At 42.7% G+C, this 24,159-nt stretch overlaps 1 protein-coding gene across 1 annotated transcript in view; it reads right to left on the bottom strand.

Moving 5' to 3' along the window:
- The window catches only part of pkd1a (polycystic kidney disease 1a), an 87,526-nt gene that overhangs the window by 44,811 nt on the left and 18,556 nt on the right, over positions 1-24,159 (bottom strand). The window contains exons 2-14 of the mRNA XM_085355081.1: positions 16,373-16,444; positions 16,175-16,243; positions 15,254-15,325; positions 10,035-10,216; positions 8,831-9,078; positions 8,087-8,347; positions 7,772-7,940; positions 5,571-5,748; positions 3,030-3,244; positions 1,705-1,826; positions 1,457-1,607; positions 588-850; positions 3-383 (exon numbers count right to left, since the gene is read on the bottom strand). Of these exons, the coding sequence (XP_085211207.1) occupies positions 3-383; positions 588-850; positions 1,457-1,607; positions 1,705-1,826; positions 3,030-3,244; positions 5,571-5,748; positions 7,772-7,940; positions 8,087-8,347; positions 8,831-9,078; positions 10,035-10,216; positions 15,254-15,325; positions 16,175-16,243; positions 16,373-16,444 (2,383 nt within the window). The remainder of the gene's footprint in view (positions 1-2; positions 384-587; positions 851-1,456; positions 1,608-1,704; positions 1,827-3,029; positions 3,245-5,570; positions 5,749-7,771; positions 7,941-8,086; positions 8,348-8,830; positions 9,079-10,034; positions 10,217-15,253; positions 15,326-16,174; positions 16,244-16,372; positions 16,445-24,159) is intronic.

Below are 24,159 nucleotides of genomic sequence, written 5' to 3'. Positions count from 1 at the left end.
ACCAGCAGGCTGTAGTTTCCAGGTTGAGGAAGCCCAGCAGACAGCTGCGATCCCTGCAGCTGAGTCGTACTCCGTTCCATATAGAGCACTCTGACAGGGCAAACCACTTCCTCCAGCCAGCCTGCTTCGCCAGTCTTCACCAGTGTCTCTATGTCGAGCTCCGGGTCAGGCAGAAGGTCAGGGTCATGGTCCGGTGAACTGTCTGCTGGGAGTCTGGTGTTATTGATCCAGAACCACTCCGATCGTTCAAGACCTAAAACAGGTTGTCGCCATGGTGACTGTGGGGAAGACTGGCAGTGAAGCAGGGAGGATGGACCGGCATCATGCTGCAGAGCGATCACATCACCACGTGAAACCAAAATGTCCTCCAATTGGTCTTTTAACTGTGAGAAACAGGGACCAGAAAGGTTTAAGTTAAAGGCAGATACCAATTTGTCTTTAAATACATGTCTTTACTGAACACAGTTTTAGTAGTGACCTAACAGGCATTGCACAACAGCAGCAATCATTTAACTGTTTATCTATTTTGATTGTATACATACTCAAATTAAGTCACTGATATTAGAAGCAAAAGCGAATCCTCTCACCAGCACATGTAAAGCTGATCCTGCTGGCAGACTGAAAACCACCTCGTCCTGTAGGATGTATCGGGGCCTAAATGTCCCAGCTGTCAGGTGCTGAACAAGGGTGCAGTTAGGACAGGAAGATGGTGGGCAGGGATTAGAGAGGGGCAGGCACCGACCCTGGAAGGGACACCACTGCTGTAGTCGGGGGCAAGAGGATGGATCACTGCTCTTGGTGTCAGTTGAGACACAAAGAGCTACCGGGGCACATGCTGGGCCTCCGCAGCCTAAGACAAGAAGCTTTGTGTTATCTCTTAAAAATGAAATTTTTACATGCAGCAGTGTTGTTCAACTTCAATTCTATTGAATATGCAGATGGGTAGTTATATAACAATAATGATTTTTCATTAGCTGCTCATATAGGTATGAAAGTGCAAAAATGTAGATTAAAGGAAAGAATTACTGAATGAGAGAAACTAAATCAAACAAGAAAATCTCGTTAAAGCAAGTCAAAAACTGTGCACTTGTGGAACAGGAAAGTGAAAGATGTGTGTGCATGTACGTCTGGGGTAGACTAAATTTGCCATCAGTGTGATTAATACTAAACTACATTATCCTTTTATCTCCTCCATCTCGTCCCCTACCTCACAGGCTTGAAATCAAAGACAGGAAGCGCTCAGAACTGAGATGACCTTGTTTGTTTGATTTCCTTCCCTTCATGTTTTACTATACTTTCTGTCTCCATGAAAATTTTATTTTCACATTCACCTACCTAACAATTTAAGACAAGCCTGGTCAGTGTGTCTGACTAGAGGTGTGGGATCAGGTGGCTTATATGTTTCTTAACACCTGGCGAGTGTATATTAGTGAGTTTCTGTGTGTCTGTGACTCACTGGGGAGCAGCAGGTGTGTGCCGTGATAATGACAGTGAGGTCTGTATATCTGAAATCGGACGTTGACTTGTGAGCTGAGGTTCTGAGTGACAAATTCCAGGGAGGACAGACGACCTCCCTGAACAAAGCTCAGTGCAGGGAACAACAGCATCTGAGAAATAAAGCAGAAGCAGCTTAATGAAATAGACTCTGGAATGAGTCTGACGCATAAAAAAAAAGAAAGATATTAAGCTGAGATATCTCCTTACCTCAATGACACCGCTGGGAGGTTGTGAAACAGAGTGGAGTGAGGGTGAAGCACTGTGGAAAGGATTATGGGAAGGAAACACAGCCATGCCAACCATGTAGATCCCGGCATCTGGAACACGGACTGGAGAGGCAGAAGAAGGATGCATTCAAGGTGACAAAAAAGCACAGAGGATAGAGGAAGTAACAGATTTCAACAGGCAATTTTTTTTAGATTTCCAGGTACTTTGCTTACTTAAAAAAAAAAAAAAAAAAAAAAAAAAAAAAAATAATAATAATAATAATAATAATAATAATAATAATAATTCACCATAGTGTATGTCTGTATGTTTGCTTGCATGTTCTCCATCTCCTGTGCATAATGCAGGGGTCTGGTAGTTTACGGAGAAAAAACCCCCTCTAAAAACCTTGAAAGTTGGCATACCAAGCAAACATGTCCATGTGTGCCCATAGTGGGTAGCTGTGGGTGAACTTGGACCTGTGCGGGCAGGGCAAACCCATACTTATCCCATGTGGGCCCCAAGTGGATGTGCCCACACAGGGCCCACAACAGTTTTGGCGCTTGGGGCTCCTATGTGGAACTAGGGGCCCACTGCACTTTCTCCCTTTGGGCCTCCAAGAGGGAAGCCCACTGCGTGCTGCCCATAGAACAGCTAGGTGGGCCCCTGGGGTTACTATGGGCAACCAAAGACCAAGTAAATTATTTGACAAAATTTGAGGGAGCATTTTCTTGAGTTGGTAGCTCCACACTTTGGTGGTTTACACATTTGCATACCAAGTAAACGTGTAAACCGGCCTTGAAGGAGATACATATCTCTTTTGTGGTTGTGTCAGGAAAACAATACAATGAATATCTTGCAAATCAAATGTGTGGCATTGCTCTGGTAACCAATTCTTAAACACCTTGTGAATAAGCAACATTTTTGATCGACAGTATGCTCCAACCTCCATATCAGTTAGAGGCAGTAATGCACCATAGGGCACATATGGGCATTGGTGCGCAGCCCACTGTGGGCCCACATGGACCCCTAAAAAACAAGCTGTCTCGGTGGTTAGGTAGGTAGGAGGGAGTCGGGTATTAAATGCTCTTCACTTTCTATAAGTGACACATGAGTTTGGTGCCCAGACACAAATGGTAATTTTATTCTACTGAGGTAATAAATCATTTAAATAGGAGACGTCTGGCTAAGCTTAATTTGCATACAATTCTAGGCGCAGTGGGTAAAATTGCATTAAATCTGTTCCTCAGTTTTCATTTCATTTCTCTAATCTAGTTATGTGGACTGCTTTATATTTGGATTATGAGACAGAATGTCAGTGAGCTTACCTTCGGCAGTGTACTGGCACATATACGGCCACTTGGCATTGCATTGGTATGGACTGGTGTGACCGCGTGCTTCAAGGACGACGCACACATTGCCACGATAGCTCGTCAAGCGAGGATGAAATATCTCCTCTCCCTCCTGCATCTCTGATCCGTTCACCCAGTGCAGCTTGCCAGGGGTGTCTATATCAGTCAGGCCCAGCCACACACCTCGCTCCCTGGTGCAGAAACAAATAGATAATGCACAGATTAACACTGAATGATTGACATTTAGCTACGTAACTTGAACCTCGCACCATCTTTTCAGAATGCACACAGGAAGACACATAACAAAGGTGAGAAAAAATGAAATGCAGGAAAAAACAGAAAAGTTGTAAAAACATTCAGAAGTAAATGAGTTTGACTGTTAATAATTGAGAATGAAGTCTGCCAATTGTGCTCTCAATAATCAATGTTTGCAGGGCACAGAGACTGAAAAGTGGTTTTGATTGAACCCTGGTGGGATAATACGGAGATACTATGTTAGATAAATTGGATTTTGGCTCAATGTGTCCATTAATGGACCTCGCCGCTCTCCACTTTGATTTTCCTTCCTCCTACGCACAGTTAACTGAAAACAAAATGGCCTTCCCTCTAAAAGAAAAGTCAGCGTGATACTCACCGTGATCTAAGGACAGGGGGAAACAAATCAAACATTTTAGACATTTTGTTTGAAGCAGGTTTAAGCCATTTTCTGACATTTTCCAAAAATCACCTGGATAAAAGCAATTTCCTTTTCTTTCCTTTTCTTTTTTTTCTCCCACTTTTCGGGATTTTTCAAAACACCTTTGATAATGACATCAGAACGAGTGACCAGCGGTTACACAAAGGCAGAAAAAGAACAAGAAAACGTCTTTGTCGCACAAAACAAAGACAGATTCTAAAAAAAGAAAGAAAAAAAGTTCCTTATATAAGAGAGGGGTGGAGGAACACACGAGCAGAAGAGGATGGCGGGGATAAGCTCCATCTGCAGCAAGTTTTTTTTCTTCTCATCCCCTTTGGTATACGAGTCCTACACTCAAATTAGCACACAAATGTACACACACAAAAACCCAGATTCCTACGGCGTTAACGTTACAATGCAGCTGTGCTTTTACAGATGTGTTTTTGTGACCTTCTTACACTTAAACACAAAACACCGAAAGCCTTCAGACCAGTGCGAGAGCAGAATACTTTTACAAAACCAAAGCAAAGCCAAATCCAGAGCTTTGTTCATATACATGTACAAACGTACATGCAGCAAAATAGTGTATCCTATCAATGTGAATGAAACAAAAACACATAAGTCAGGGGTCACATTCAGTCAAATAAGGATAAGTTCACACACACAAACACACACACACACACACACACACACACACAGAGGAGGGGAGAAAAAAGACAAACACATTTTGCATGCACCCTTTTCCAAACCATGTAATTCTGTGAGTGTCAGTGATCGAACGTTTAACATCTGTTTTCAGTATTTTTGTCTGTTTTGATACTTTTTGGCTGTCGTTTCAGCAAACAGACTGGACCATAGCTTTGTTTGAGTTTGTCACTGAAATAGGGAAGACGAAATGTGTGAGCTGGCGGTCCCTCCAGTGACACGATTTAGATACTTGCTTAGAAATAAGACCCGTTTACACCTTTAACACATGACATGACGTTTCAGTCGCTGAACTTAAGCTGGCTACAGAAGAGGGGCAAGCAAAGATTTAGTATTGTTTTTTAAAATTGAAGCTTTAATTTAAAATGGAGCTTTTCAAACAGCTCAACAATTTATTGCAGTCTGTCAGAAAACTCTGTGAGCTAAATGCACATTTCCCAGGGTGGGAAAATTAGTAAGGTCTGAGACTGATAGATGGAGAGAGATGTATGAAAAAGAAGGAAAGGAAGGTGGAAGAAGAGGAGATTATCTTCAACAGTAAGGACTGCTCAGAGAGTGACATTTTATAGACTGAGCTGAAGATGAGAGGTGAAACGTCTTCAAAAAACCTAAAGAAGTCCAGTTGCTTTTCTTTCCAAGCTCCTTAGATTACCATTCCTGGATGAATGACAACCTACCGGTACACAGATATTTTATAGACTGGAAAGTTAAATCTTAAATGTAATATCCTCATTTATTTTAAGGTCTTTAAATCAGATAGTGGTGATGTTCTGATAAATAATGTTTCTGTGAAACATCTAAAAACAAATTTAAGTATACTGTAAATTCTACCTTTTATAATAGCTATAGTGTCTATAGTCCACTTTTATCTTCATGTGTATTCAGTTAGCTAAATCCACAAAGAGCAGTGAGTATTGGAGTAGCTGCACAGGTCAGCTGATCACAGTCCCTACAGGAAGAAAAAATTATTGCTGCTCACAAAACAAATTCTTATGTGACCAGGCTGTACTGCTACACCTGCTCTTAGGGTTCCCTTGGTAACAATGCACAGATACATTAGTTCTTGAGGAAAAAGATTAACTGAAATTATTTTCCTGTTTCAGTTTGTGAAACTTGCAGAAAGAGTAAACACTCACTGCGTGACTTTGGTTGCCAGCAGGTTACGCAGCTTGTCACTCCTGACTATTGCCAGATCCCCACCGCGGTTCAAACACTGTTTTCGAGCATCAGTCCAGCTCAGCTCTCCTGGAAGGATCTGGAAACAGCTTGAGGACTCGTGATCGTGCGTCGCATCTACTGGACAGAAAGGAGAGGCTGGAAGGGAACAGAAACATGAATGTTGTTTAACAAATACTCTGAAGGTATTCTTTCTAGAAAAAAAAAAAAAAAAGTGCAGCTACTATTTCATAATTAAAAAAAAACAACTTAAAACATGCTGAAGTACAAAATAACAGTAAAGTTAGTAAGTTGCATATGATTGCAAATCAGTGTGATCAAATAATAATTCTCATTAGGAATGTGTTTATTTGTTTTATTTTTTACTGGCCTCAAATATTTGTTGTAGAACATGCAGAATATGTCTCTCAGTCAAAGTCTTCGTTATTTACGATATAAAAAGAGCTATAAAAATCTGTAAAAAAATTTGTTTAGAGACTTCACAGTGAAAAAAAAAAAAAGCAACCTGAAGAGTTTCTAAAAGCCTCAGACAAACAGGCAAAAAATGTAGACACAAGAGATGTTGATATATGGGTGCAAAGTAAAGCACGAGGGGGGAGACAGATGAAAGACGCGGGGCCTGACTCACATCTCTAATGTGCAAACACAAACACTCCTTGGCTGAGACAGTAGAAAAAGGAGTACTGGCATTTCTTTCCTATCATGACGAATTTGTCCTTCAGCAAATCACATTAGTTTCATAGACTCTTTGGCACTTTGTAAAAATTCTTTCTCATAATATCTCAAAGAAACAAACCAGTGAAATGAGCAAATAACAGTTAAATATTACATTGTGAGAAATTGTAAGGGAGTGTCTTAGAAGAAGAGAACGAGTATAACACAGGTGGAAAATGGAGGAGAGGGACAGTACTGTGCAAAAGTCCTCCGTTACCGCGCTTTTCTTTATAATTTGCTAGGAAATGGGAGATAGGTGCAGCAATTTATTGAAACGGGTTCCTTTTTATGTTTTTCTATCCAGGTGTACGATTACTGAATATGCAGTGTGTTTGGGATCATTATCATGCAGAAAAATTACGCCAGCCAATCAGAATTCAGCCTCAAAAGTTAAGCAAAGATTTTGGATCAACATCTGACAAAATACTTTGGCAGTATGTTGTCATAATTCATAATTTCTTAAGGGCGTGACTTTCAGACACTGTTAATCTACAGTGGACATGTTTTTGGCCTTGCTTTTGGCCTCCATTTGTCAAATTCCCTCTCATATTTTAAGGCCACACTGCACACTTTACAGAAATGAAGAGTTTTTGGCTGATAAATGATGCAAAAATACAACCCTATGTCTGCCAAACTGTGTTATTTTGGGTATTTTTCAAAACTTCAAGCAAAGAAATGGAGAGAAATTATTTGTTCTTGTGACGGGCTGCTGGTAACAAAGTTACTGACAACTTTAAAGCACAGGAATGTCTGGCACCCTTGGAAAACAGAATATAAAAAAAAAGAGATCTTTCTCAAGACCTTTGTCCAGTCGAATGTATTTAGTTTATAGTTTATATAAAAGTTGGTATGTCTGTGCGAAAAAGGAAGGTGAGTGAATAACAAATGCATAGCTAAGACTAGACTGAACAATCACTTGAATGAGAAAACTGAGCTCAGGTTGTAGAGTGCAGACACAAAGCTACAAAGGTTAAACCAATTTTATACAGCTGCTTTGGCACCACAAAAACACATACATATATATACATTTAATACTAACATGCTCAGTGCAAAAAGGCAAAATCCGAAGACAAAGTTAACAACTAGCTGTAAAACTTAGTAGGTCGTGCCACAGCTGATTCCCATCAGATGGCTACAAACATACAGAACAAGTGCTACTGTTACACCTGTTGGCTGGATGTACCATACAAATGCTCAGCTACAGTGTCAGCGCTTCATTCATAACTGTGCATAACTGGTTTTTGCTGTTTAATCTTCCAACCAGATGATGGTAACTCCTGTAAACATTTATCCTTCCAGTTTTCCAAATAACCCCCACAGAGAAGCATTAAGCTAATGTTCAGATTTAATCAGCAGGGGAGAAAAAACTAATTGGATGTTGATGATCACGAGGAGCTCGAAATGTGTGAAATTTCAATAACTGAGATTGCGTGTTGGTATACTTTACCTTTGGCAATTTGGACATCATCTTTCGTAATCTTCCAGTCTACATTCAAGCCAACTGAGCCCCAGCTGACAAGTGTGAGCTCCAGACTCCTATTGGCCACAACAAGAGTTGGACAATGCAGCTCTAGTTTAGGAGGAAGCATTATAGTCACCTCCCCTCGTGCAGACACCTGAACACACACAAGTAACATTTTAAAATCCAAACACACACATACACACACAAAGTTTCTTTCTCAAAAAAACCTCTTTGAACATACATACAAAAATTCAGCCTGGATAAACAGAAGGTTTAAAATCCTGTTCTTTTTTCTCTCACCTTCTTATGTCCCGCCAAGGCCGTCAGACTGACTGTATAAGATCCTGGAAGTCCGTATTTGTGAGCTGATGTGGTGCTAACGGTTCCTGTGGTGTTGGCACGGGGTGAAAGGTCACCAAAGTCCCAGGACAGCGTCACAGGTGTGACAGAGGAGTTGGCGGTGAAAGTGACGTGGTTGTGAACGCTTTGCGGCTGGAGAGGAGTCAGCGAGACCGAGAACTCCACCACAAAGACTTCGCGAGCCAGAGCCCACCCACATTTCTGCGAATTAAAGGAACCCATATAAAGAAGAGCTGGTTTTGGTGTTAATACATACGCATTTAAATAAAATAATAAACAATTTTTCCCATTAATTGTTAAGATAACTGTGGTTTTCCTATTATTTCATAGTTCTGAATAAAATCTGATTATATAGAAACTGTTCCAATTTAAATAAACCATTATTACATTTTTATTTGGAGCTTTAACTAACTTCTATTCCAGATTTCCTCTGCACAGCACTCTTCAGGATATAGAGTCATTCAAACCACAGAGGGAAGTTGGTGTTTGGCTATTGAAATTTTACAGGAAATCCTGAATGTTGTATAATCAAATGAGGAAAGAGCAAAGAAAAGGAAACTGGATCTCCAAAACTTTCTTTTTAATCGAGTGACGGCTGACTTACAGAGAAAATATAAAAACGTACATAACGGAGCACCAGAGGTTATAAACCGAGTCTGACAGAGCAATAATCTTTACACAAACCTTCATCACATCGGGGTTCGTACAGGCAGCAGAACACTGAGACGTGCTGATATAGTTGGGGTCCGAGTTTTTGCTGCAGAGGCATTCGTGCTTCTCTCCTAAGCCCCCATACCGATGCGATTCATTGAAACACACACTGTGACACTGTTCCCGTGTCAAGTTTCGGAACGTGGAGTAGGAGAAGATAACAAGTTCACTTCGTCCCAGTCCTCCACTGTTGCTATCCTCAAGGCACGCAGCATACAGACCTGAAGTGGACAACACAGGTTTAAATCTCACAGGCTTATCAGAGATATCAGAGCATGCTCTGCCTTTATCATAAATAAAGGCAAAGATTTTTTATCATGAATCTCCATAAAGTCTGCAAAATACTAGCGGTGGGGGAAGAAATCGATACTGTGATAATAATGTATCGATACAGGGACAGCAGAAATCGATATTTTGTTACAAAAAGGTTTTTGTGCTCTGACTTCAGAGCATGTTGATCCTTTTTCTGAATCCTGACATTCCTTCACTGTCCAAATGTGTTTAACTTTTTTTATGGCAGCAATAAATATGACAGTTTACTTATTTTAATTTAAGACATGTTTTATTTTAATTAAGTTTAAAACTTTTTTATTTAATGTAAAATTATATTTTGTTTTAATTTACTTTCAAATTCTTCAGTTGCTGAAGGGGCTGCATAGTTTTCATATTGCATAGTTCAGAATAGCTATAATTGTACCAGATGCATTCAGTTAAGTTGGACTAGACTGTAATACAAACCGTTCAGTTTGTCAACAATATAACTGACTGAAATGAGAGAAAGACTGAGTGCGAGACTTTGATATTAGATAAAATGAATATTGATAAAGTTTACCTTAATGTACAGAATCTGAATATTGCAAAATATTTTTAAAAAATTGCAATAATATCGTATCGTGTGTTAAGTATTGTGATAATATCGTATCGTGGGATGTATGGTGATTCCCACCTCTACAAAATACTACACAATAATGTTTGTTTTGTCTGAGGTAGAAAACCAAACGGACTAAGTATTTCACCTTTGTTGCATCTTCAGTTCATCGAGTTACTTTTCAAATATAAGTCCATGAACTATTTATTGTATGATGTATAAGCACTGAAAAGAGCAGGAAATGATTTCTGGTGAATTCTATAATGTGCACGTTTTCTTTTAACTTCACGAGATGATGAGTATATTTACCTGTATTTGTTTTCATATCACAGGTGGGCAGTCTGACATTGAGTAAAGGCTGATCTTGGAGGTCAAGGGGGTGGCTGCAGCGCAATTCATTTGAGCGTCGAACTTGCACCCCTTTTTGCTGGAGACAGCTGACAAATCGGAACAGCTTACAGTCACACTCAAAGGGGTTACTGCTTAGATCACTGGAGAAGAGACGGCGACAGACAAGGAGACCGAATCATTAACTGTTAAACATCTCAACAGTCACAAGGTTGAGCACAGTGGTTGCCACTGCTAAACTGTCATCATGCGGGGATGACACATTTATAAACCATTAAAGCTGCATTAATATGTGCATAACCAACAAGTAGCCTCTCTCTAATAAATTAAGAACTCTCTCATTTATATTTGTGTGTTTGTGTCTGTTGAAAGCCTTTCTCAACCTCATTGTTGAGAAACAACAAACCTACAGATGATATGCCATCTCCTTAAAAAGGCTAGCTCATAATGTGTATGAGTGGTGTGTGTGTATTCAGCAGCTCAAATCATAATTACTGCTAATTATTGCCTGATGTGAATGTCTTATGGACTCTGTAATTTAGGAATCATCAGCCATCTCTTTATCTTTTTTTAATCACAGCAAGTAACCAATAAAAGTGACATTTCAGTTTGATTATTTAACAACACTTAGCCACTGCTTTCCTTTTCAGTAAACATCATATTTTAAATCTCTTATATGACTTAATGCTAGTTTCAAAGACATATTTAACATAGTTACACCTATAAATTTACAGAGCCAATGCTGATATCAGATGTCGGCCCAGTAATAACGGGACAGCTTGAGCTCAGCTGTTCTTTAGTGTTGCTCTATTAGAGACAATTCTTGTATTCTATATTATATTTACGGATTTATATCCACATACTAGATTGTGGCGGAGGTGTGGTCCGGGGCGCGGCTGCAGGGGAGGAGTGGTGCAGTGAGCTCAACGGGGCGGTGCTGGTAAGAACAGCTGATGGCGATTTTGGACTGATGGTGGTTTTCCTTCCCTTTATATAGTGAGGCGGAGAGGAGTGGAGGGAAGGAAGCTGGGGAAACCGACCGCTGTCAAACGGTGTTCAGCTGTCATTCTGTGGACACTCACAATAAACGTGCATCTGATGTTAACGACGTGTGTGTGGGTGTATCTGTGCCTAGCGGGTGTCACAAGTGGTGCCGAAACCCAGGAGCCTGCCGGTGTGGGGATGTCCGACCCGCAGGCTGCGCCGCCCGCCCAGGCTTTGCAGTTTTTGGCGCAGATGCTGGCGGAGATGGCGAAAATGAACCACGACCATGCGGCGGCCCAGCGGGCTCACCTGGCTGCGCTGCAAGAGCAGACGGACCGGCAGACTCTGGTTCTGGAGCGGCTGGTTGGCGCCGCTGCCCCGGATGGGGGACGGGGACGACCCCCAGGTTTTTCTGGAGACTTTTCGTGCCACAGCGGAGGCCTGCCAGTGGCCGCAGGTGGAGTGGGCTCCGCGTTTGCTTCCTCTGCTGTCGGGGGAGGCTCGGACGGCGGCCCTGAGTCTGCCGCCGGCTTCGAGGGGCAGCTTCCAGGACGTGAGCCGGGCAGTGGTGGACCGGTTGGGACTCACCGCTGAAGATCATCGCCGGCGGTTCCGGGCCTGTCGGCTGGCCGTGGCAGATCGGCCGTTTGCTTGGGCCCGGAAGCTGCATGACGCGGCCGTACGCTGGCTGCAGCCGGGATCGTCAGAGGGTGAGACGCTGCTGGTGGGCAAAGTGGTGCTAGAGCAGTTCGTGGAGGGGCTGCCTGCAGAAACGGCGAGATGGGTCAGGTGCCACCGTCCCGCGAGTCTGGAGGTGGCGGTTACGTTGGCGGAGGACCACCTTGCCGCTAGAGCAGGGGAGCCCGGGGACAGCGGCCGGAGGCCGAACAGACAAGCCCCGGTGCCAGCACCGAGGCGCCGGATGCCCGCGCCAGGGCAGGCAGAGCGGACGCTGGCGTTGAGCCCCACTAATCCTTTTGCCGCATTTGTGCCTTCCCAGGGATCGGACCTAAGCAGTGCCGCACCGGAGCCACGGAGAGCAGCACAGACGCCGGGGCAGGAGTGCTGGAAGTGCGGACAGCCGGGACACCTGAGAAGGGACTGTCCTCTGATGGAGGTGGGGCAGGTGTTCCGCGTTGCCGGTGCTCCAGCGCCCTCTCCCGGTCCGGGAGGGACATACAGCATTCCGGTAAGGACTCGAGGGGGTATACGCCATGCTTTGGTGGACACGGGCTGCACGCAGACCCTCGTGCACCAAAGCTTGGTTCGCCCCGGGGCATTGCTGGAGGCAGAATGGGTGGAGGTGTGTGCATGGTGATGTTCACAGGTATCCCATAGTGCCGCTGTTATTAAAGTATAAGGGCAAAACGCATAGAGTAACGGCTGCGGTTAGCCCGCGCCTGTCGCATCCCCTAATTCTGGGTACGAATTGGCCGGGGTTTCATCATCTGTTGGGACAGTACGCGGGGGTGCGATCATGACGGCCAGTAGCATGTAGTGTCTGCGCGGCGCTCAGTGGTGACGCGGGGTCGTCCGACTCTGGGGAGGGGGAGACGGCGGGTCCTTCACAGGAAGCCCCGCTGGCTCCGGAAGTTCCCCCCACGGGTGATTTCCCACTGGAGCAGTCTCGTGACGACACCCTACGCTCAGCCTTTGACCAAGTGATTGAGATTGATGGTCACGTGGTGCGCCCTGAAGCCGTGCGGACCTACCCACACTTCATGTTAACGAAAGATAGGTTATATCGAGTGAGTCGTGACGCTCGCACGGAGGTGACACACACCCAGCTGTTGGTGCCGCAGGGCCGCCGGGAAACGATTTTCCAGGCGGCTCATTATAACCCCATGGCAGGGCATATGGGATACGAAAAAACTCTGGAGCGAATAACGGCCCGATTTTATTGGCCGGGCGTCCGAGCGGATATGCGCCGCTGGTGCTGGTCTGCTGAGTCCAGGGAGAAAACGGCCTTCTCCACTCCGTACGGTTTGTACCAATTCGTTACGCTTCCGTTCGGCTTGTTCGGGGCCCCTGCCACCTTCCAGCGTCTCATGGACCGGGTGCTGCGCCCGCATGCTGCGTATGCTGCTGCCTACTTGGATGACGTGATCATCCACAGCGACACCTGGGCGGATCATGTGCAGCGGGTGGCCGCGGTCCTGGGGTCCCTGAGGGAGGCGGGGCTCACGGCCAATCCGAAGAAGTGTGCAGTTGGACGGAGGGGGGTGCAGTATCTGGGGTACCACTTGGGGGGCGGGCAGGTGCGTCCACAGGTGGAGAAGACGGCGGCTATCGCATCCTGCCCGCGCCCTAAGACCAAAAAGGAGGTGAGACGGTTTTTGGGGCTGGCGGGTTACTATCGCCGGTTCGTGCCGGGGTTTGCGCAGCTGACCAGCCCCTTAACCGATCTTACCCGGAAGGGTGCTCCAGATCTGGTCCAGTGGACGGGGCCGTGCCAGGCGGCGTTTGTGCAGGTGAAAAAGGCTCTCTGTGGGGAGCCGCTGCTTCACACTCCTGACTTTTCCCTCCCTTTTGTTCTGCAGACTGACGCCTCGAACAGAGGGCTGGGGGCCGTTTTGTCCCAGCAGGTGAGGGGGGCCGACCGTCCCGTTCTTTACATCAGCCGGAAGCTGGCGGAGCGCGAAAGACGGTACAGCACCGTGGAGGAGTGCTTGGCTATCCGGTGGGCGGTCGACTCCCTTCGCTATTACCTCCTGGGGCGCTCATTCACCCTCTGCTCGGACCACGCCCCGCTACAGTGGCTTCACCGCATGAAGGATGCCAACGCCCGGATCACTCGGTGGTATCTGGCTTTGCAGCCTTTTAAGTTCAAGGTGGTCCATAGGCCGGGGGCACAGATGGCGGTGGCCGATTTCCTCTCTCGCTCGCGGGGGGGAGTAGGTTCGGCCGGTGGGCTTCCCGGCCTCAGTCGGGCGGTGGGGGTGTGTGGCGGAGGTGTGGTCCGGGGCGCGGCTGCAGGGGAGGAGTGGTGCAGTGAGCTCAACGGGGCGGTGCTGGTAAGAACAGCTGATGGCGATTTTGGACTGATGGTGGTTTTCCTTCCCTTTATATAGTGAGGCGGAGAGGAGCGGAGGGAAGGAAGCTGGGGAAACCGACCGCTGTCAAACGGTGTTCAGCTGTCATTCTGTGGACACTCACAATAAACGTGCATCTGATGTTAACGACGTGTGTGTGGGTGTATCTGTGCCTAGCGGGTGTCACAAAGATATTACTACATGTGAGCATGTGCAGGCAGAACCATACATTTTGTATTCTGTTTGTTTTTTGTGAACTATTTTATGATTTCATTGAGATTTAACAGAAAATAGCGCTCAAGTGGGCAATGACCCCACAGGTAGAATTATAAGAGATAAACTTGAACTGTTATTATCGTTATAATAGATTTTATAATAATTATTCATATATATTTATTTTGTTTGCATTTATTTTATACACTGTGTATAAGTAAGGGGGATTTAGAGTAACACATGTAATTATGACATATTTGCAGGAGCTGGATGGTCACAGGTAAACTTTCTCTACCTAAAGAGACACTCTGTCTTTGTGAGGGAGACAAAGCGTAACTGTAACTGTGTAACTGTTACTGTGTAACTGTTACTGTGTAACTGTTACTGTGTAACTGTGCTCCTTTAAGCCACTACAATGAGCATAATAAAAGGATCATGAAATGCATGCTTAATGGTATTCAATCTGTGTTTTTATGCTTCAGTTTCTACAGAATAAGGGTATTTTTTAAAGACACGTGAGAAAGGGAAATGATGAAGAAGAATAAAAATAACAATACTGGCAATGACAGAAAAAAAGAAAAAAAAACACAGAAGAGACAAAAAAGAGAAGGAACTGAAAAGATGGCGCAAAAATGACTGCAGGAAAAGAAGAGAAGGCAGAAAGAGAAGGTTATGTAACATGTGCCTCTCATTTAGATTAGCCTGTTATTGATTAGTCTATTTACAAAGACTCTGCACAAGAAGAAAACTTTTCTTTTAATGTGTTGTGTTTAATATGTTGAAGTTTAATTACTAATGTAATCAAAACCTTCCATCCAGCTTTGGTTCATGTACTGTGTATGTGTCCCCTGAACGGGGGACACCTGCTTATTTCATAATGTGCCATCAGGTATGAGAGACAAATATTCACAGACATAAAGCTTACAGTATACAGTAAGTGCAATTACTTACATCTGAGTTAGATTACATAGGTCGTCACATATCCTTTCTTCAATGGTGGTGATTTGGTTGTTGCTCAAATCACTGATGGAAACAAAGAGACAAATCAAATGTCAATATCTTAAAACAAGAAAAAAACAAAACAGAAAAGACTTTTTCCTTCACGTTTTCACTAATGTATACCAATTACTATCATTTTGGCAAGATTTATGTGACTAAAAATCCAACAAAAAGGTCATATAATGAATGAGTTTGCAAACCCTGTTTCTCCTACATTGTTAGATTAAATTAGTTAAAGAAATTAATAACTAAAAGTGCTGAACACTGACTTTTGCTATTTTACTTTGTCTCATTTCCATCTGTCTGTATGGAAATGCGCTCTTCCTCCTCTTCATCTCTCTCCCTTCTTCTCGTTTCCTTCTCTACTCCTTTTCGCTCCCTCCCTCCCTACTCTATCCAGAAGGCTACATAATGGAGCCGTTGTGTGGTGGTTTTGGAAGGAACTGATGGAAACCATCAGTCCTCTCTCATCATACACACATACACACAAACATGTGCTTAAACGCCCATTCAATGGGTGGAAGAAGTAAGGTAATGGATGGAGGAAGGGGGAGACCGACAGATGGAGAGAGGGAGGTAGTGGGAGCCTGGAGCAGTAAGCTGTAATTGAAGTTAATCGTCCTGTGATTACTGTGTGTGTGTGTGTGTGTGTGTGTGTGTGTGTGTGTGTGTGTGTGTGTGTGTGTGTGTGTGCGCGCGCGCGCTGTATACACTTCTTTTGGTGAACTTGCTCTCGTTTACCTTACTCCTGGGATTTCTGCCTACTTTAATCCAGACTAAACCAAGCTTTTGTCTTTACTGCTCTCTTTTCATCTTCCTCATACTTCTCTCTTCATAACATTGGTCAATATCTTTCCTGGACTTTCTACTCACAGGACTGACAGCAGGCCGCAGCAGAACAGTCCTCCGGGGAGAACATTGATCCTGTTCCCTTGAAGATGTCTGAAACATTGACATTTATTTAGCCTGATAAATGATAACATGTATCAGAGATGCAGTTAAATAAAAAGATAAATTAGATTTAAGTTGAATTACACAAACACACAATCACATAATGCAGTGTTTACTTACAGTTCTTGGAGGCCAGTGAGATGATGTAGCAGACTGGTATCAAGGGAGGAGATGTGGTTCTTGGACAGATCTCTGTGGGAACAAATATATCCATATTTAAAATGGGGGCAAGCTGACTAAATGCACACGCCTACACACAGAACTATTTACAATGCAATGTGATTGCTCAAGGACTTGGAAATGAAATGCAATAATATAAAAGGAAAGGAATAGGAAATGCTTAGGTCATACATACACTGATGGAGATAAATACAACCAGAAACACTTGGAGGTACTAAAGAATAACACAAGATGCTCCAGAACACAGGTTCTTTAGAGGATAAACCTTGGGTTTTTGTCATAGCTTAAGCTAGAAAACTACTTGGATATATTTAGAAACGATCAGAAAGAAGAAAAACGCCTTCGCTGTGCATGCGGCCAGGCTTATCTAGAGGTAGAGACCGAGTCCAGTATGAAGAATTGAAACTGTCAAAGAAAAATGAGTAAAGAAGAAGATTAAATATGAAAACTGGTTAATAAAATATGGATATTTAATAGGAAAACAAATAAATAAAGGAATTAACGGAAAAAGGAAAATAAAGGCCAAAATATTTATGTCACATTTTATAGATTAATTCATTCCTACATGTATTTTATATTATATCTGCTGCATAAAAGGGTTAATTTCTAAGTGACTGAGTAATCGGTTACTTTCAGTAAATGATGACTCAAATCCACAGTCCAGCTAACCTCATTCGCTCTGCAGTAAGCCACCACACAATGGGTGACCTATGATTGGCTCCTACCATTATGTTTTACGTAAGTACGAGTAGGAGGAGTCTGCACACCAAACTGTGTCTCAGCTAGCACACATGCCAGATGTCCTCCTTGACTTGATCTATAAAACGGGTGGGCATACCTACCACCAACACAAACGCAACAGAATAATTCTTGATGCAAAGCAAAAAAGCCAATCTTAAACGGTGAAGTCTGCCTAATGCCAGTATATTTTTTTTCTCTGTGGCCTCATTATCTAATCAGCAACTAATGACTCAAAATCATAAATGCTTTATCAGACTATTGCTTAATCTAAGGTGACGCCTCCTCCCACTGGCAAATGTTTTCCCCTTTTTTAAAGACAAATCCTCCCTCAGGCCTTGTCATCACTTCTCATCGAAGTCGTCATTCAAAATATTTCAATGGCTCAATGGTCTCGCTGAGCCCCTAAAATAATATCTGCCAAATCTCCCCGCTTGCCTTACAAATGGTGTTCTTTTCTAATTCCATGTACTTATTTTGTAACACTGGTGTCCGGACAGAAGCCCAGATGCCAAAGATGTTGACATCAGCGTGGTCAACTTATTTGACTTCAGAAAGCATGATCAATAAAATAAGCATGTGTGCAATGACTGGAGGGCCTCTTTAAACCCAAGTCAAGGCCCAAATCATGCCTTGGGGGGAAAAGGGGTTTTGAATTATCAAACAATATATGAAAAGTGATCTGGTTTTAGGCCTTCTGCAAGAATGAGAACATGCTTATTGATGTGAGACTGTTAGATCTACTATACACAACTGTGAAAGACGTAACCTAAAATATTTGTTTATTTTTTCTTATTTAACACTGATTCTCTAAAATCCTAAGCATGATTTATTGATTAAACTGCAATGATAATAGTTCAAATTCACATTTACTATACATTAAATACACACTGCTAGCAATACATTCTATAACTAAATCCTTGCATGCCACACTCTCTATACTGGAGCTCAAATTAGTGAGAAACCATCAGATAAATTACTAAGGAAATGAGAAAATTGGGTTGGTTAAGCAGTGGAGATGGGCTCAGTGAATGGCTTCAGTCCCCTTTGCATTCCTTCAAAGCAAAGCCACAGCTGCACGTGAGAACAGCGAGACAATCGGGAGACAAAAAGACCAAGGAGCAGGAGACAAAAAGCCAGAGGCTGTAAGGGAACAGAAAGCCCTGTAGCCTATAGGGATAAAAGAAGAAGGTGCTGGACTGCAGGAAAGCTGTAAATTAAAACTCATGAGGTTCAATCAGGGTGCTGATCGATATTTCTATTCCCAGCTGCTACGAATTCAGCAAATACAAATAAAAAACAAGACGATCTTCCGCAAGGGAAATCTGAATTGATATGTGCGGGACTGCGCTCCACTCTCTCACACTCTTTTCTGCGTGTGTGTGTGTGTGTGTGTGTGTGTGTGTGAACAGACCAGGACGCCGTTCCCAAAAGGAAACATCTGTACATTCCAGACAAGCTGTGTAAGAAAGATGGAGACAGAGAGAGAGAGAGAGAGAGAGCACTCTCCTCTGCTAAACCCATCAGAGGATGAACAGGACAGCAGAAATAAGCTCCGCCCACTAGCTGATCATTCACACATTAGACGGACGCTTCACCTTATGTAACGTGGTCGACATCCATGCCACAGCAGGAATGTGTGTGTAAAAATTTGCGTGTACGACATCTGAAAACTGTCTTTCACACTTTACGGGTAAGACCGCACAGACAAGAGCAGGTTAAATAGAGACCGTCTGTATGTGTGCTTAACATGACCATATAATGTGACCTTCAGCATGTCTATTAGCAACAGACTCCCGTTCTCAGCTACCTCTGGACACACATGGTTTTACTTACACATACGCAAACACACACATACACTTTAGGTATAGGCCTGTGCACAAGTGCACACACACACACACACACACACACACACACACACACACACACACACACAGCACACATATGGTTCTGTTTTACTGACGGTGTGGCCAGTGATCTAACAACTCCTTATAAGGCCTGTCTGGTGCCACTTATTCTGAGTTGGAGGATGAGAGCGCACACAAAAACACACACACACACACACACACACACAGCCCTCATTGACTACACTGTGCTTGGGCAGAGGGAATGACACATGAGGAGTGGGCATGTGCTCTGCAGACAATATGAATACAAGAAAGGAAAGATCTGAAGTGAAACAGAAAGGGATGGTTTTCTTTTTCTACTAAAGAAAACTGAAATCTGTTTGAATCTGTCTTTGTTCCATCTGTGGAGAATTGAGAACAAAAAAAAAAAAAAGTCTTTAAAGCATAGTGATAAAAACTGGGTTTAAGTCAGATCATAGACAAACTGGTTTCTGCAGGCTTGTGGTGGTAATGTGGTCCAAGTCACTATGATTGAAGGCCAACGCTCCACTAACCCACTAAACACAGACTCCTCTGTGGTTGCTTTCATCTCACCTCAGCCTCCCTTTCCTCTGCTGCCCCCCCCCCCCCCCCGATTTCTCCCCCCTTTTTGGTTCTGCTTCTTTGTTTATTCCTGAAGTCTGCACGAGTCAGATGAGAAGGGGAGCAGGACAAAAGCTGAGAAAGCAGTAAAAAACGATGGAGCTGGAGAAAAGGACAGGTGTGAAGTGGAAGCCAAGGGGAAGTTGGAGGTAGTAGCAGTGAGTGACACGGGCCAGGTGTGGAGAACAATCACCCCACTGTGGGCTGCTTCGTTTGAGAGCTGCCAGCCAGAACCTCATGCCTGCGACAAGGGGTGAGGAGGTGGGGGAGATCGGAGTAGTCGGGTACTTTCCCTACTGCAAGAAAAAAGGGAGCACGAAATTAACAGGAAAATGGGGCTGAAGACGTTTGGTCTAAAAAGCCTGACTTTCTACTTCACAGACTGGCTCGCCTTTCCTCTTTAGAACATTCTGTCCATTTTTCCAGCTGCTGCTGCCTGGGTTGTCTGGTGTCCAGCTGGCAAGTTAAGGGCAGCTGTGTGCAGCAGTTTAACACTCTTATTGAAAGAATGATACACTGACATACAAACAAACTCTTTGACATACTACCAATCCATGCAGGAAAAACAAAACTAATTGTTCTTTTCCTGGTAAATGAAAGTGAGTCAGTGCCACATATTACAAGTCATTAAATATGGGTTTAAAACAAAAATGGGTCTCTCAAGCATCTAATACAACTGTGGTGAGACAATAAAAAGGGAAAAAAACAAAACAATCAATGCTTCCAGTGAACCACTGAAAATTATGCATCATCTTGCAAAAAGCTGAAAAACCTCTGTCTGTGAGTCTGACTGTTCTTTGTCTGTCTCTACAACCATTCATCCGGTCCACTTCAAGTTTGGCAGGTGTACTGCTGTGTGCAAGTGCAGTACTCAATTTGATGAGCTGTTCTCTTACTGTGGCTAAAAGTTGCTCTCTACCACTACTGACTGCTCCACTCTGTGTGTTGGCTGTTTGTTGTTTGTTTAGCTGTCTTTGTATACTAATTTTTTTAACGTCTGTGAGAAATACCCTAGCTTAATCCTAACTTTAGACATAAACCTAACTAACCCGTAACTCTCAAACTGTTCCTTGAAAACATAATTGCAACATTTCATTAACCTGATGGTTAAAACTCAGATGATTCTAAACATCATCTGAGTTAGCTGGACATCTCATATTTATTACTGCATTGTGTGCCATGTCGGTCCAGTTGGTATACTTATTCTCACTGAGAAAAGCTAAGAAATTGTGGTGGTTGATGTTATTTATGAGCTAAATATTGACTTTTAGGTGGTTGCTAGGCAACCACATTTTAACTTTTGTGGATATAAATCAATACACATAAATGAAAGAATCCTTTTATAAGGAGTGGGTGCTAAACAGGTAATTTTAGGGTCTTACAAGGTTTGCCTGACAAAAAGTGACGGCATCATAACATATCATGCATAATTCAATTTTTTGAAATTGAATTATGCATGATATTAGGGGTTATTGTAGTAACTCAAAAATGATACACTGTTTTTAAATGGTGTTATAGGTGCAAAAAATTCTAGGTAACCACAGGTGGTTGCTACGCAACAGAGTACATTGTATGATCTGATATAGATAAGAACCTTCAGGGACATAAGATCTACCGGTGTACCAAGCTTGGTTGCTCAACTTAATAATAATAATAATAATAATAATAATAATAATGTATAGCTTATTGATCCCCGTGGGGAAATTCTTCTCTGCATTTAACCCATTCACTCAGTAAAGTGAACTTCTGATGGTCTGAGATGAGTTCCTGGACAAAGAAACAAACAAAGCACAGACAGAGATTTTGCGTGTTATAGTACATTTTTTTCTTAGATTTCCAGTAACAACCAAAATTTCCATCTTCTGCATGTTGTAGGCACAATCAAACATATATTTATCAAGTGTATCCTTAGAGCGGTCCTCTTCAAAACGGTAACTTTTACAGCTGCCTTAATGTCATGTGTTTGGGGGGGGACATCTTTGAATTGTTGCTAACAAAGAATACCGAGTTACAATCCAAAACAGGCCTCTGCATCAGTTGATTTTTAAATACAAAATCTTACAAGATATTTGGAGATGATTGTGCTTTGAAATACAGTCGGTAAAGATCTCGGAAAACTTTGCAACAAATGCAAACAAATACTTCTTCTACTACTTCTCATCCTGTTATATTTCCATAAACCAGCCACACAACACAGTCATTTTGAACAAATGCTTCTGCCAAATAAAGATGTGTGACAAGAGTGATTAATCGAGTAATCATGAGCAATTATTTCTCCATCATCAACGTCAGCCTCGATCATATTAAGATATTAATCTCATATTTATCCATATTTAGTGATGCAGTGAAATAGTTTTTCAAATGCAGCACCACGCAACATCAATTCATCATTTCTAATAACTGGTCCCAACAATTAGACATAAAAGCATACGAACTTCTGCTTGTCCTTTACTCTAAGAAACGTGTGGTGTCTGTTATATAAGCTGCGATGCTGAAAATGTTTTGTTGCTGACCTATAAGGCATTTTTCCATGCATATTTTCAGATGGTGGATTTTTTTATACAATTCTACTAAAGTTGAATTTGTAGCATTAAAGTGAAGAAGATGTGTGACTCATAAACAAATCCATGAAACCTCCAAAACGATTCACAAACTGCGCCAGTGCACACTGGAGGTGACAAATCTCAATCTTTAGTGTTATATGTACCTAAGCAGAGCATTTACTTGACCACAATCTACGTGTTTTCAGTTATATTCTTGTCTGCAAATGAAACAAACACATGTGCTGGTTTGTTGTAACTGTGCCAAGTAAAGGTAACCCACAGACTGTATATAAAAGATGGATGCAGCCGCTATCATGTCACAGACTGGTTAATGAATTTGCATTTTTAAGACACGAGCTGAACGTGTTGTCTGTTATCTTGGTGTTTTGAAACTGATGATGAGTGAGGGGTTGATTTGACTAAAAAGGAACACTGTATGCTGACATCAGCCCACAACTTGCCAATCACAAGGTATATTGACCCTGCTTTATCATTCCTCTTGACTCTAATAGGGACCATAATTCATAAATTAAACATCCTACTGTATTTAATGAGACATGAGAATACTAAAACCACGCATACTCATCAGAAAAGTGTTAAGTGAGGTCACAGAGTAGAGGAAATCAGACTTCTTATTGTGATCAGAGTAGTCACCTACTTCTGGCTATTACAAAACATTTAGGCACTTCCATAATGGTTTCATTTTTCAGACCCGGAAGCTAAATTCATGTCTTATATACAATCTCTAATTAATCTAAAACAGGGGAATCAGATTTTTCTTGTTCCATAATAAAACTTTCCCTACCTAGTTGCAGTTTTAAGGCATCATGCAGGTTGCATTTAGATTTTGGTCATATGTCTGAGTGTACATATTTCAAGCACTGGGCTTAGTTCTCATGTATTGATAGCCTAAGGCTGGGGTCGGTAACCTGCGGCTCTTTAGTCCTTATAGTGCGGCTCCGCGTGGTTTGGGAAAATAAATTAGAAGTATTTAGCTTAAGTGTATTTTATTTATGTTAGTTATTTTTTTTAACTTGTAGTTCTAAATTGGAAGATTGTTGTGACATTGTAATATAAAAATAAAATTATATTTTATTATTTTTTTCATCGCTCAAAATAAGCGTCACACTCGCGGAAGCCGCTGTACCTGCCGAAACGCCGTGCATTTATCGAGATTTTCAACCCCAGGTAGGCCAATTATGGATCTTTGGATCCACACTGTCAGCAGCTCCACCGTGAACTATGTTAAAAACAAACACCGCTCACACCTCACAGATGGCAGCTTACAGTCCTGCATAAAGATGAAAGTACAGCCCCATTGTAAACATATCACGGCAGACCCGACGATGTTTCCGTGAACATACTTTTCAGTAGGGCTGCACGATTTTGCATAAAATGAGAATCACGATTTTTTTGGCTTAGAATTGAGATCACGATTCTCTCACGATTTTCTTTTCCAGTATAAATATTTATTGCACTTATTAACTGCACATCAACTTCGTAACAGTTGAGACTGAACATAAAAACAATAAATAAACATAAAAACAACAAATGTCTCACGTTTTGTCGTTGCCGCAAAATGTTGTACTGCTTGAAATTCCGTCTCCACCGTTGCACGACACTGCGTGTATAGAGCAGGTAGTGCAACAATAGAAAAATAGTTGCGGGACGGCACTGTGTAGCGTTTGTCTAGGGTGTTGATCATTTTCCTAAATCCCTCGTTTTGCACAGTGTTGATGGGAGCCATATCTTTGGTCAGGTGATAAGTGATAGCCTCCGTAATTTCTTTGTGCCTGCGGGAGTTCGACGTGTATAGGGAAGCGCTGTATAAGGTTCCCGTTATTGATGTTTGGGTGGTTGACCGGGACGGATTTTCTCCTGTCACTTTCTCGTCATCCCTGACGTGCTCTCCGTTGTTTTTTCCCTGCTAATTTTAGCATCACACGGCACAGCTCCT

Source organism: Diplotaxodon limnothrissa, linkage group LG6, assembly GCF_057381915.1.
Source record: "Diplotaxodon limnothrissa isolate DT_005_m linkage group LG6, D_limnothrissa_male_GT1.1, whole genome shotgun sequence".
NCBI classification, from domain to species: domain Eukaryota; kingdom Metazoa; phylum Chordata; class Actinopteri; order Cichliformes; family Cichlidae; genus Diplotaxodon; species Diplotaxodon limnothrissa.
The sequence above is the reverse complement of the archived record's forward strand: the minus strand, read 5'-3'. Positions and strand labels throughout refer to the sequence as shown.